Source organism: Psammomys obesus, unplaced genomic scaffold (assembly GCF_907164565.1).
Source record: "Psammomys obesus unplaced genomic scaffold, mPsaObe1.curated_primary_1811, whole genome shotgun sequence".
Taxonomy (NCBI): domain Eukaryota; kingdom Metazoa; phylum Chordata; class Mammalia; order Rodentia; family Muridae; genus Psammomys; species Psammomys obesus.
Window position 1 is genome coordinate 40,626,691 of NW_026585504.1, and position 13,618 is coordinate 40,640,308.

At 49.2% G+C, this 13,618-nt stretch overlaps 1 protein-coding gene across 1 annotated transcript in view; it reads right to left on the bottom strand.

Moving 5' to 3' along the window:
• The window catches only part of Syt13 (synaptotagmin 13), a 28,252-nt gene extending 17,784 nt beyond the window's left edge, over positions 1 to 10,468 (bottom strand). The window contains exon 1 of the mRNA XM_055600196.1: positions 10,190 to 10,468. Coding sequence (XP_055456171.1) covers positions 10,190 to 10,372 — 183 coding nt within the window. The 5' untranslated portion in view covers positions 10,373 to 10,468. The remainder of the gene's footprint in view (positions 1 to 10,189) is intronic.
• Positions 10,469 to 13,618: the final 3,150 nt, after the last annotated feature.

The window sequence follows — 13,618 nt, forward strand, 5'->3', positions numbered from 1 at the left end:
TTTTTTTTTTTTTTTTTTTGAGACTGAATCTCATGTAGACCAGCTCAGTCTTGAACTTCCTACATACACAGGGATGACCTTGAACTCTTGATCCTCCTGCCTCTATGACCCAGCAATCAGATTACAAGCATGTACTACCATGTTCTACTTTTTTTAAGTGAGTATTTTAGTTGAGTTTCGTTGTAACATTTTCATGCATATGTGTCATTTTTGTAGCCTTCCAACTAGTTTCCCCTCTCTTTCACCAATCTCCTGATCCCCTCTTTCCTCCTCTGCTTTCATATGTCTAGGGAAATCTTCTTGACATAGGGGAGAAGACAGTTTGCCATAGTCAGTTACATCATCTTTGAGTTACACTGCCTTCCTCCTCCTCCTTTTATGACATGCGGGGGACGACCTTACACATGCTAGGCAAGCATTCCACCACTTAGCTACATTCCTGTCTGAAAGTGTGTCTTTCTTCCTATCCTCATCCCTTTCTTCAGTTCTCCCTTCCTTTAGAGATCTTTCTCCCCTGTCAGTCTCCCTTCTACTTTCCTGTCATACATAAACATACATACATATATATATACACACATACATGCACAAACACGCACATGCACACACGAACACAAACACATATGCACACACACACACATATACAACATCCTTTTCTCTCTCCCTTAGTGCTCTCCCATCCCTCACCCAATCCAGTTACCCACTTAGTGTCCTCCTCACTTCTTGCTAAGCGAAGCCCTGTTCCTGTTTCTAAGAAAGTAAAGTACACCTTGGCTTCAGTGAGCAGATTTAAGGGCAAAGGAAATCAATGAAATGTATCAAAACGCCCTGGGTCTTTGCCAGGTGGACTCAGTCTGGCAGACTCCCCACAGGGCCCTTCCTTGCTTTTGTTCATTCATATTCATATGCCTAAGTGCCCCTCCTGACTTGATCTTGACCTGTTCCCGTAGAGCAAGTTTCAGAAGGCAAGCAATGCTCCATCGCTTTAATGGGAAACATCATAATGCATTTCTTGTCCACCCTAAACCCTCAACCAGCTTCTCCAAATATCTTGTAATTATGCTTCAGTGCGGTGTGAAAATCACCTAAGACTTTTCTATACTACGAAGGCCAAAAAAAAGCCCTTTAGCCAAGGAATTAGCACTTACTGAAAGTTGTGGTAGGAAAGCCTGTGTGCACGGCACATCAGCCCCATTGGGGACATCGCCAGACCTCCTCCTGGCACTGTTCTGGCCTGTTGGCATCAATGTGAGGATATTATATACAAAATGGAGTTGAGCTTAGGGGACACCCAAGTCTCTGGGTGAAGCATCAGGGAGGCACGAGGGCTAAAGCTTGCTGGAGTGGAGGGATGGAGGAAGAGGACGAGGACAGCATGCAACAAATCTAAGCAACAGGATGACAGGTACAGACTTCTCCACTGTGTGACACCCCACTGCTTCTGAGACGCACACATGTCTCGTGTGTACCTGTGTGGGTTCGTTTCAAACAACATGCAATACAGAGAACAAATGGCTGTTAAAACCAGTTAAAGAATTTAGGAACATCAATCGGAATAAATGCACAGTAAATAATTTTGAAATGTGTGTGTCTATGAAAGGCTTAGAAAATTCTGTGTTTTAGTTACCTCTCTTGCTACTGTGACCAAACCTGACATGAAGCAACTTAAGAGAAGGAGGGCTTATATGGGCTCATAGTTTTAGGGGATACAAGCCATTCTGGTGGGGGAAGGCAGGAACCCAGAGGTGAGTCAGTTGGTCAGATTGCTTCCGAAATGGGAAACAGAGCAGACAGGAAGTGGGTCAGGCCCACCCCTACTGACCCACTTCCACTGACAAGGCTCCACTTCCTCAACCTTCCAAAACAGCACCACCATCTGGGGCTAAGTGTTAGAGCAGGTGGAATGAGGTGGGGTGGGGTATGGTTTACATCCAAAACACAATTTCACACAGTTGCTAGGGTGACTATCTAAAAAGAAGGAGAAGGAAGGAAGGAAGGAGAAAAGGAAAGAGGGAAAAGAAAGAAGGAGGGAAGAAAGGAAGAAAATCAGAACTAATGACAAAGGAGTTACAGAATTTAGCTCCTCCAGTATTGCTGGGGGAATAGAAAATGGCAGATTGTCCATGGAAAGCAGTTTAGCTGATCCTCCAAAAGTTAAATACAGAATTGCTACTTGACCTGAGAATTCAACTCCCATGTATATTGTGTACCTGAAAGAGCTGAAGGCAGGAACTCAAACAAACAGCTGGACTGTCCAGGGCATCAGGACTAAGGCAAGGATAACAGGGAGGATGTGTGAACAGTGGGGGTGAACGCAGGCTGTGACAGGGACAGGCCTTAGAAATGTTCTAAGTGGTGGGCTGGAGAGCTGGTTCAGTGGTTACCACCATTTGCTGTTCTGCAGATGACCAAAACAGGGTTCACACTACCCACACCAGACAGCTCACAACCATCTGTAACTTCCCACCCAGGGACTCAGACAGCCTCCTGCCTCCAAGCGCACCTGCACGCACACGCTCAGACGCACACTTTCTCGCACACAGACATACGCACACAGACATACACATGGCTAAAAATAAAATAAAGCTTTTTTAAAAAAGGAGAAACAGTATGTTAACTGTAAGACGCCAGACACAGAAGGTCACTTGTTAATGATTCTATTTATACGAAATGTCCAGAACAGACGAATCCCCAGAGACAGACAGCAGATGGGTGTTTACCCGAGCCTGGGGAGGAAGAAGAACAAGAGGCTCCCACTAAATGGGTGTGGGTTTTCTGCTGAGGTGATGGAAATGTTCTGGAATTAGGTGGCGTGGTAGTTGCTTAACAATGTGAATTACTAAATAGTATTGATTCATGAACTTTGAAATGGTTAGTTTTGTGTGGATTTTACCCTAATTCAACAACACATTGGAACTAAATAGATTCCAGACAGTCCACAGAGGCATGACATGACTACATGATGGGCATGTGCGAGAGGATGAACCTGACCATGGGCAGCAATGGGCTGCTTGCCTGAGCCTCACTGACCCTGCAGCCTGACCACAGATCACTTCACACCTGCTGCCCTTCTGTTGACTCTGGGCCTGCCCACAGCACCATATGCTTCCTGAGGAGAGGGAATGGGTCACTGTGTCACCTGTGAGAGAGCAGCTACCATTGTGTGCCCATCCCCCAGGGCTGAGCCTGGCACATAGTATTCACTCAGTAAAAATAATTAAAGTGGTAAGAAAAGGAATAGAGGGCTGGGCGTGGTGGCACAGACCTTTAATCCCAGCATTTGCATGGCAAGGAAGAAGGATCTCTAAGTTCCTGACCAGTTTGGTCTATATAGTGTGATTCAGTCTAGCCTTGGCTACTTAGTTACAACAGTGAGACCCTGTCGGAAGGCTCCAACTCTAAGAAGAAGAAGGAGAAGAGGAGGAGGTGGGGCAAGGAGGAGGAGGAGATATCAGGAGGGGAGAGGACAAGAGGGAGGCTCACTCCCCTTCCTTCTGTTTTCCTTTCCCCTCTGCTGACATGTTAGTTTCCACAACTTGGTTGTGGGGTCCTTTGTGTGCTTGGGTGTGTTGGTTCTGAGGCCCATACAGAGAACTCTTGGCCATTAAAACTCAATTCTACTAGGGCTGGAGAGATGGCTCAGTGGTTAAGAGCACTTGCCACTCAGGAAGGGGACTTGGGTTTGGTTTCCAGCACCCATGTCGTGGCTCACAACTGCTTGTAGCTGTAGTTCCAGGTGACCCAATGCCGCCTTCCAGCTTCTGACCAGACACTTGCACGTATGCACACTGTGCATATATACTCACACAAGCGCGCACACACACACACACACACACACACACACACACACACACTAAAATAAAATAAAATAAAACAAAACAAAACAAAATAAAATAAAAATAAAAACATTTGCTTCTGTGAAGCTGTTGTCCTTATCCTTAAGTCAGGTTTCCCCAGGGCTAGCAAGAAATCAGTTCTGTGGGTTCTGAACACAAGGGCACTGAGGCCAAGAGGGAGGTGAATTGTTGTCCTTTGGTAGAGGACCATGCAGAGAAGCTGTACTCAGCTAGGTAGGCAAGAGGGAGCCTCGGCCTCAATGTTCCTGTTGTATGGCAGGTGCCCTTGTCTTCCTTGTCGTTCTGGATCCTCACCTGCTGGTCTCTTCTTTCCCTTCTCCTTTTGCCTTAACCCCTGCTGGCTTCTTGGCCTATTTCCCCCACTGAGTCCTTCTCCTGCATTCCCTGTTGCTGATATCCTTGTCAGTATCTAAAACCCTGAGCAGGGTGCAACAGTGTTTTCCATATGGGCTCCACTAGGGGACAAATCATGAACCTAACTCTTAGGTGCTTTTCCTGCTGCTGTGTTAAGTGTCTGGTAGGAAGGGAGAAAGGCTGTAATTGGCTCACAGTTAGAGGGAAAGCAGGGAAGTCAAGGCAGCAGGAGCTTGGCGCAGCTCATCGCATCACATTCATAGCAGGAAAGCAGAGGTCAGTGAATGCACACTGCTGTTCAACTCCCTTTCTTCAGGATGCAGTCTGGGATCTCTGACAGGGAATGGTGCCACCCACAGGGGACAGGTCTTCCCATCTTGGTTAACATAATCAAAACCATCCCCACAGGCATACTCAGAGGCCTAAATTCTGAGTGATTCTAAATTCTGTCAAGTTGGCAATTAACACTAATCATCGCACTCACTAATCTATATGCCACACCAAAAACAAACTGGGGGAAGAACCAGGAATGTGATAAGTCAGGACCTGCCATTGGGAAGGGCCTACTAGGTCCAGAAACAGAGGTTTGCTACATGAGTCTTTGAAGGGCTTAGCGCTTCCTGGGGTTGTGCTCATCTCCCTGAAATAATTTATGCTAATCTCGTGATGAAAAATTCATACTGTCTTTGTTGTTGCTAAGCAACCAGCCCAAACATGTTTACTGTGTAAAATCTCTCAGGAGGGCGCTGAGCTGCACCCAGTGCCTGGAGCTGATGGGTGTACAAAGTAGAGAATAACCCAAGCATCAGGGGAGGTTTTGAAAACTGACCTGCAAAGACAGACACCTGTTCGCCTGTCTGGGGAAACAGCAGCCCGAATAAAATTTTGATGAGCTGTTTCTTATTAAGCTCTAGCTAAGTGATCAAATATGTGGCTCTAGAGCCAGACTCCATAAGTTTGGGTCCTACGATATGTTACTGTGACTATATTACTTAAGCTCTATGGATTCACATTTCTCACCTGTGAAAATGTAATTGTCTGGTACATATAAAGAGCTTATGTAGATGCAGAGCCAGCCCCGATGTCTACTACTCTGTGGAAATGGGTCTTTTATTGTTGTTTGTGTGGATGGAAGAGTTACTAGTCAGGGAATTTACTGACAGTAAGCTTGGAGCTGAAGCCTTTAAAATGCTGAGAACTAGGCTGGGTGGTCTCAGTATTACCACATGTTCTTAGCATGTAGGAAGCATTGGGCTCAAGCCTCCCCCAACCCCCTACCAGCAACTAACAACAACAATAAGTAGGTAAAAGGCTGAGAATTTATGGCAGCCATCCCTTAAAGCAGCCAGAGTCCAATCAGTACCAGGAGTGGGATTAGCAATACACAGGCCCTTCAGTCATTAAGAGTCAACAAAAGGATGTCCAGAGAGCAACCACTCAGAACTGGAGAAAGATGTACTTTGGACTGTGGGTGGCATTGCTCCTCCTCAGGATTTCTCATGGCTCCCTGAATGTTGACCATCATGCAGCACGGTTACATGCTCTGTAGCAGTTGCTGGCTGCACCTTCTGTCTCCTCAAGAGGAGCATGTTTGCTTTCCACTGTATGCCGTGCCTAGGATGCACTCATTAACCTTTAACGAATGATGTGATTAATATGTGGTGCAACAGATGTGCTTGGCCCCTCTCACCCATGGGTGTAATGAAAACAAGCAGCCTGGGGGGGGGGTGCTGCTCTGAGGTCAGAGAACAATTAAAGGGTTTCTAGGGCCCCATTGATGGCATTGTGGCCCCAGTTCCCAGAGCAAGCCTTTTATGTTGCAGGTAGAGAAACCGTAGCAAATGGATAGCTCCAAGAGGCAGCTTCTGCTGGACCATGTACTGGGGGAATCTCAGTACTAAAAGCCCCCATTATGAGAGTACTGGCCTGGTCTTAATAATTTCCACAGTGTGACAGTGAGCTGGTTTAATAAAAATCGTATTGGTACACAGCTACTTATAGAAAAGCACACAAACAATAGGCTAGGTGAATTTTAAGGAAAATAAACCAGATATAGATAAACCACTTTCATCACGAGGCAGAGCAGGGATCAAAGTCCAGAGGCTAACCCATTCCTTATTCAACCTATCACTTACTTGTCTTGCGGGGTGGCACCATGCATGCCTTAAGCCTGGCTTCAGGTCTCCTGTAAATGGGCACTTGCCTGTATGACCTACTTTGAGTTTTTTCCCTCCTAGTCCCTGTTATAGACAAAAATGTTTCATTCGGTATACACATCCGGGGGGATCGCACGCCCTGCTGCCCAGCACACATTGTCAGGGACATGGGAAAAGTGAAGGACACGCTCCAGACCTTGGGGGAAAGGACTCGACTCTGCATCTGTTATTTGACATCAATTCAACATTTATTCATCCCGTTAAAAACTTGGAACTAAGCTTCTGTTGAAAGCCAGCCTGTTTCAGTTCTGACGGAAAGAAAGAACTGAGTGAGCTGGGCGCTGGTGGCAGTGGGGTGCGGGTGTGGGGATATGAGAATTGGGTGAGCACTGATGAAGGTCAAGCAAGTTCACTAAAGTCTCTGGCTCTGTGTTGCCTATTTGTCAGGACAGATAGTTACCAGCTTCCCTGGGAACTCAAGTTATTTGAGAAGCTCCACTTAAGGCCACAGCCAAGTCGGTTTTATATAAGTTGAAACAGGACCCTAAAATGAAAGCTTCTTGACCTCTTAGGGTCATGCAAGGAGATGACTTCAGGGTGATCAGTGGGGAGGGCAGCTTCTCTGCTCACCCCCAAATGCCAAAAGGGACAGCAGAAACCTGAAACCTGGGAAGAGGAAACTCCAGGGAAGGAAGCCAGAGGGTCTGAAGGCAGCTTACGAATAGATTCAGAGACAGTTGTGAAGAAGAGGCAACATCCCTCGGGGCTCCTCCCTGATTATTTCTTCTTCAAACCACAGCTCACCTGTCACCAAACTTCCTGGGGTGGGTTGAGGTGTCCCCAGTGATCCCACCAGCCCAAAGACTGGACACAAATGATGGGGCACCTGAGTCTAGCTCTAGGGCAAAGCACCGTGACCTGTGACCTGAAGCCAGCAGGGCACCTGGCCCTCAGCAGGAGCTCCTGATCATTGGTGTGGCAATCCCCTCCCTATCTAGAGAAGCTGTCAGATCTGTCTCCAGGATGCTTAAAAAGCAGAAAGTAGAGTAGATAGGCTGTACAGGAATAGTCAATAGCATCTATCCAGGAAGAGCTACATGTGAGGTCCTTTATTAATGTAGTAAATCACAGGATGGAGCAGGGACCTTAATAAACACCATAACTAAAAGTGGAGGGGTGGTGGGGATAAAGCACAGGAGAAGTATCTGCAACCCCAGCATCATGTTTCAGACGAGCTACAGTTTTCCTTGAAGACAAACTCACAGGGATTAGGAACACTTTCACACTTTTTTGTTTATAGCCCACTTATGGAAAATGCCATGTTTCAGTCTGGGTTAATGGTGACAAGAAAACATGATCATTTCCCCCTAATCAAGACTCTGACCCTTTAAAAAAAAATTGCCTGGGAGATTTTTTTAAGCCCTGGGAGACCTCCAGGCTCCTTTTCAATACAAACCTCAATTTCGTTTATCCATTTTGGGGCATCACTCAGATTCATAGGTCTACCCTATGACACCAGCAGCACAGCCAATGAGACTTGGAAATACAAGCAAGGATGCTGTACCTTCCAAACACCCCCAGATCTCAGTGAGACACAACTAGCCACAAGACCTCTGTTGAAGCCAGTTATGTACAGACCCCCCCCCAGCACCGTATCCTCTCTTTGAGGAACGTCTTCAATGAGCCTTGCTAACTGTCCCTCAGGCACCTCACCCTGTGCCTGCCTCCTTGGCTTCTTTCAACTGCACTGTCTTTGTCTGTTACTTTATCTGGGTCAGTGGATGAATCAGAGCGCAGTGGCCACCAAGACACCTTGAGCTCTCCAGTCATCATTTTCACACCTATTGATTTAGCCTCTGCTGCCAAATTCCCTGGCACTGGGGAGCCAGAGAAGACATATACATAGGTGGGGATCACTTATCAACAGATATTCATGGGCAGACGTCACTGAGCCTCCAGAAAACTAGCCCTGGGCTGCAAAGACACAGCCCCTGCACCCATAATCCCTCGGAACAGAAGGCTGGGTGCCTTTGTTTGCCAGTGGTTTCTTCTTGCACAAATGCCAGTTTGTGAATATTATACCGGTGGCCAATATGAAGGACAGCCAGTGTAGGGAGTGCTATAAAGGCTTTAGAGGGAATGATATGGCACACGGTCACAGGGATGTTTGCTTCAGGGGCCAGTTTAATAAACTCCTCCCTTGGAAGATAACAGGAAGAGATCTAAAGGCTGAGGAGAAGCCATCTGTGTGGAAAATGAGTTTGGGGGTGGGAGGGGGGAAGGGAGGGCATCATCAAGCCAGAGAGGCAAAGACTACAGAAAGAGTCACTGGGGGTGAGCCTGGCTTGGAAAGGCAGGCACCTGCCAGAAGATAGAGGGGGCAGGGCGCTGGCTGGAGGGGCTACCAGCAAGAACTCTAAAATCAGACTAGCTCAGGGAGAGCTGTGTGGCCTTGAGCGAGTCACTTGCCCTCCCTGAACCTGTGTTTTCTAATTTATAAGTTGGGCTGTTAAAAGCACAAATATATGTAAAGGTCTTACCAGCAAGGCATCGCGGTGGTGACTAAACCATGGCTGGCTTGCTGCCACTTATTCTAATGAGGTGTTTGGGGGGTTTTTAAGTTGCTGAGAGGAAGTCTGGCACTTCTTGGGTGGATACTCAGGATTGTGTGGGGGTCAGTAGGACAGTCAGAAGGGAGCCTGAAAGCTGTTTACAGTAACTGCTCCCCAGTTAGGGGCAGCTGGAGGGTCACAGCTGAAAGGCGGCAGAATGCCATCTGTCCCTCAGGTGTCTCCCAGACACACCAGATGGGAGGGGAAGGCAGCCGGCCACACCCTCACCACTGGGGAGCCCACTGTTCCCACTTCCAGACCATGCCAGGCTCACAGCCCACCACTCACCAGCTCCTGTTTACCAATGACAATGTCACTTGCCTGGGGATTCTAAGTGCCTCAAGGACAGCAGCCATTTCCCTTACTCTCACTACAAGCTCCTCTCTGGGACCTGGGGGGAGGGGTTCTGAATAATTAATTTACTAGGAAAGGGAGGACTGGCTGAGAGGAAGATCCTCCCAGAAGGCTAAAATCAGGGACTCTGGAAGGTCCTTGGTGCATGTCTGACCCACGGCCATCCTTTCCTCGGGCTCTCTGAGAAGCACTGTCCTCCACCTGAGAAGCATTCTGGAGGTCACAGATCATGGAGAAAGCTCTTCCAGCAGATCCCCAAGACCCTGCTGCCATTCCAGCCTGGAATACACAGCCCAGAGCCCATTTCCAGCTCAGGGGGCTCTGAGGACCACAGATGAGGGGAATAAAAGCTCTCCAATCTCCAGAGACCTAAGGGGATGCTGGGGCTCAGCTGCTAGGAGAGAGGGTCTTGCAGGCTCCTCCTCATTGGCCGCCTCTAGACCCCCAGACATTCCTACTGCTCCTGCTGTCCAGCTGTGAAAACACACAGGTGCCATCTCCCCTCTGATGATTTCTCAGCGAGCTGTTTGCCCCACAATCCCCCCTTTCTCCTCCGGCAGACCCCACTACCCTTGCCCCCTATTCTGCAGGCTTCTTCTCCCCAGTGTCCCTCCAAGAGAGCCTTAACCCTGCAGCCACCTCCCTTCCAAAGGTTCACGTCTCTCTTCAACCTGCACATCTTCCCCAACCCTTATTCCTTTCCCAGCCCTCTCAAGCCCTTATCCCCCATCCTCCTTCACATCCCTCCGCAATCCTCGAGGCCACCCCGACCCAGTTGCAGGTCTGTCTGGTCGGCTGTCTCCCTCCCTGTCTATCAAAACATAGGGTGGCCCGGCCATCCCACCTGGTCTGCACTCACCTGTTGGGCTGGCTCTAGCACACCGGGCCTCGCCTTCTCCGGGTCAGGCTCGTGGTCCCGAGGCAGAAACCTCTTCTTGGGGTGCATATGCCTGCACAGGCAGGTGACCCCGCACAGCGCAAGGATGCTAGTGGCCGTGCCCAGCGTGGCGCCCAGCGCGATCACAGGCACCGACAACACCATGGTGCCTGCTTCCCGCGGCTCGCCCGCCTCCCGCCACCGGCCCCCTGCACCTCGCGCTCCCGCCTGGCTCCAGCCGCTCTCCAGACTCCGAGGGAGGGCGGGGAAGCAGCCAGCCAGGAGGGAGGATGGCTGTAAGGACGTCAGAGGCGGAGGCTGACCCGGAGGCGCGTCAACCGCAACCCCCTCCTCGCCACCATGTGACCCGCCTCCTACCGCCAGGTTTGTGCAGGACCGTGCCTAGCGCTCTAACGTACACAAATACACATACATACTTACATACATATATACCTATACATACATACTTACACACACACATGCATGCATACACACACACTGGCAGGTGATACCCTCAGAGTTGTATGGGGTCATTCCTAGTGTTCTCTCCCTCCCTTCTACCCCAGCCCCGCCCCCGTCCCGCCCCCGTCCCGCACATAGGTGATAAACTCAGGATTCTGTTGGGAAATTCCTAGAGCTATATGTACACACATATGCACACACAGAGACACCCACATACATACACGCACATACAGAGATACACCATGTGCAAACACACATGCATGGACACACACACGTGACAACCTCAGGGTTGTACGGAGCCATTCCTAGCGCTCTGTGTACAAACACGCACATGTGCACACACTCACACACAAAGACATGCACGCACACACATACACTGGCAGGTGGGTAACCACGGTGTTTCATGGAGTCATTCTTAATGCTCTGTGCACATGTGTGCGCACACAGGCAGTTGGATCTAGGAGCTTCCTGAAGTTACAGTGTTAATCAACTGGAGGAATCCCCCTCTCCAGACCTGGGACTCATTCTGGAGAGCTGGTCACCTCCTCAAACTACTCACCCTTTGCGGATGCTCCAAGCTTTGCAAGCACACAGGAGTAGAGGTGTCTCATTTCCTGGGCTCACAGTGGCTTCACAGGACAGACACTGGACAGGCAGAGACTGGGCAAGGGAATGTGGGGGCGGGGGTGGACAAGGAGAGAGATGGGGAGACTGGGGTGTGAAGGGACTGACTGACTGATGCAGTGTGCCTGGAGGGTCCTGTGTTCTGGTAGTTATCTTAAGGCTGCATTATCTGATCCCAAGGGCAGCGACCTTACCGCCTACATAGTGGAGGGTGCTGAGGCTCCAAAGGGCCACAGGGCCACTGGAAACGTTGTCTTCGGAGGCCGGTGGTATCAGAGGCTGCCTCTGGGGCACACGGCTCACAGCGTGGAGACTGTGTGAGGGAAAATGAGAGTTTGTGCAGGAAGACGACTGCCTTCGCTCTAGAAAGCTGAGCTTTTGGTGCTATTCATGATGCAGAAGGCTTGAGTCACTGAGAACTAGATGTGGTTTGTAGGCTCTGGGTGTGCTTTCTGGGTGCCTCTGAGAAGGGGCTTGGCAGAATTAGTCCACAGCTTCCAGGCAGCTGATGACTCTGGAGTTGGAGATGTCCAGCAGCTATTGTCCTCGCCAGCAGCGTTTGTCTGTCTAGCCTCAGGTGTTATCTCTGCCTGGGTCTGCCTTTTCCTCCCCCTACTTTATCACTTACCCACCACACAGAGCACCACCATGACTCCCTGGCTTAGAGCAGTTGGTTTTTGTTTTGTTTTTTGTTTTTTGTTTTACACAGCATGATTCTGTAGGTTGGCTGCGCTCAGCTGGGTGGTTTCTGCTCAGCAGTCTTCCGGGACTGTTGTTATCAGGGGTCCAGCTGGGCTGGGCTGTGCAAATGGTACTCTCAGTGGTAGCAGCTGCTGCCAGACCACCACAGGAAACAACCTGAAAGCTCAGCAGGCACCCTTCATTCTCCTCCACACAGGCCTGTCCTGTAGCCAGAGAATCTCCCAGCATGGCAGCCAGGTTCCAAAGGAAGGGAGCCCCAACTCCAGTTCTCCTAAGGCCTGGGTATAGCTGAAAATCATTTCTTTGCTCAAAGCAGTTAGCTTCCTTTTCTAATCCTTTCAACATCTACCAGAATGGATGCTTCTGAGGCCTACAGCAGATCCTGACTGCCACGTACATAGCCTTTCAAAGGTTCTCCATGGACAGATCCAGGGGCAACTTAGATCCAAGCCCTTTGCTACCTGGTTGCTCCCCCTAACCCCTCTATGCCCGGTGGATTGGAGATTCATTCAACAATTCGATAATTAGAGGTTCCACATCACCCACGACTACACACAGCAGACACTCAATAATTGTTAAGTAGCTCATCTGATCATCTCCCTAAGGATTATAGCAGCTTGCAGAGAGTTCCATTTTCTATACCAACTCCATTTTATTACATTGACTTTTCCACAGTTATTAGTTATGTGCCTGCTGTATGCCAGAAATATTTTCCTGCTAAACTCCATTTGTTTACATCTGGGAACTGTACTTCTTAAACCCCCACCCCCATCTCCTGTGCTCTATTTAGCAGTCTCTCTCATCAGAACTGCCCTGGGAGGGTCTCTTGGCTCCTGAGCCAGGCAATGCAAAATATTCTGGGGAAAAGAGAGACTTAATTAATGCAGTTGGCTGCCGATCTCCCAGGCCTGAGCTGCTCCCCCGAGAGACTCTTAATGCCACCAGTCAGAATAGAATCTAAGGGAGGCTTGGATGGAAGGACGAAGAGCACTTAACACCAGAAAATGTCTGATGGACATCAGACACCTGCCATGTGGTCCATTGTTGCTATGGTTACTGGGATGCTAGCAGCTGCAGTGGCCCCAGCCTAGGAAGAAGAGCTTACCTCTCATCTCTTTCATATGCAATGAACCTACTACCGCTAGGGTGTGGAGCCCAAGACAGCTGAACCCCAGGGGGTGTCAGGATGCTGGAATGCCTTTGCCATCCAACCAGACGGCCTCATGCCTCTCATCAAAAGAATGGCTTACACTTCCTGTGACTGATATCTGAGAAGTGGCCTTTAATGAATTGGCATGGCTGAGTTTCTTTGACAAATGAAATCATGTGGTCTGATAAAAGTAGTTGACGGAGTCAGTCTGGAAGAAAGGATGAGACAGTCTGAAGAAAAGGCCGATGGATAATTGGGAATGTTCTGGCTGCCAGGGTGCCAAGGTCAGCCAAGGGCAAGATTCTGGGGGAGCATCTCAAGCAGGAGGCTCTTCCAGGGCTGCCCACCAGCCTCTGGATGAAATGCTGGTGTTGTTATTTCGATGGATGCTTGGATGTTTAAACAGTGGGAGGGGTCACTCCTAGTCTCTAAGGTCCTGAAAGACTTTCATCCTGGAGGAAAAAAAAAAAAAA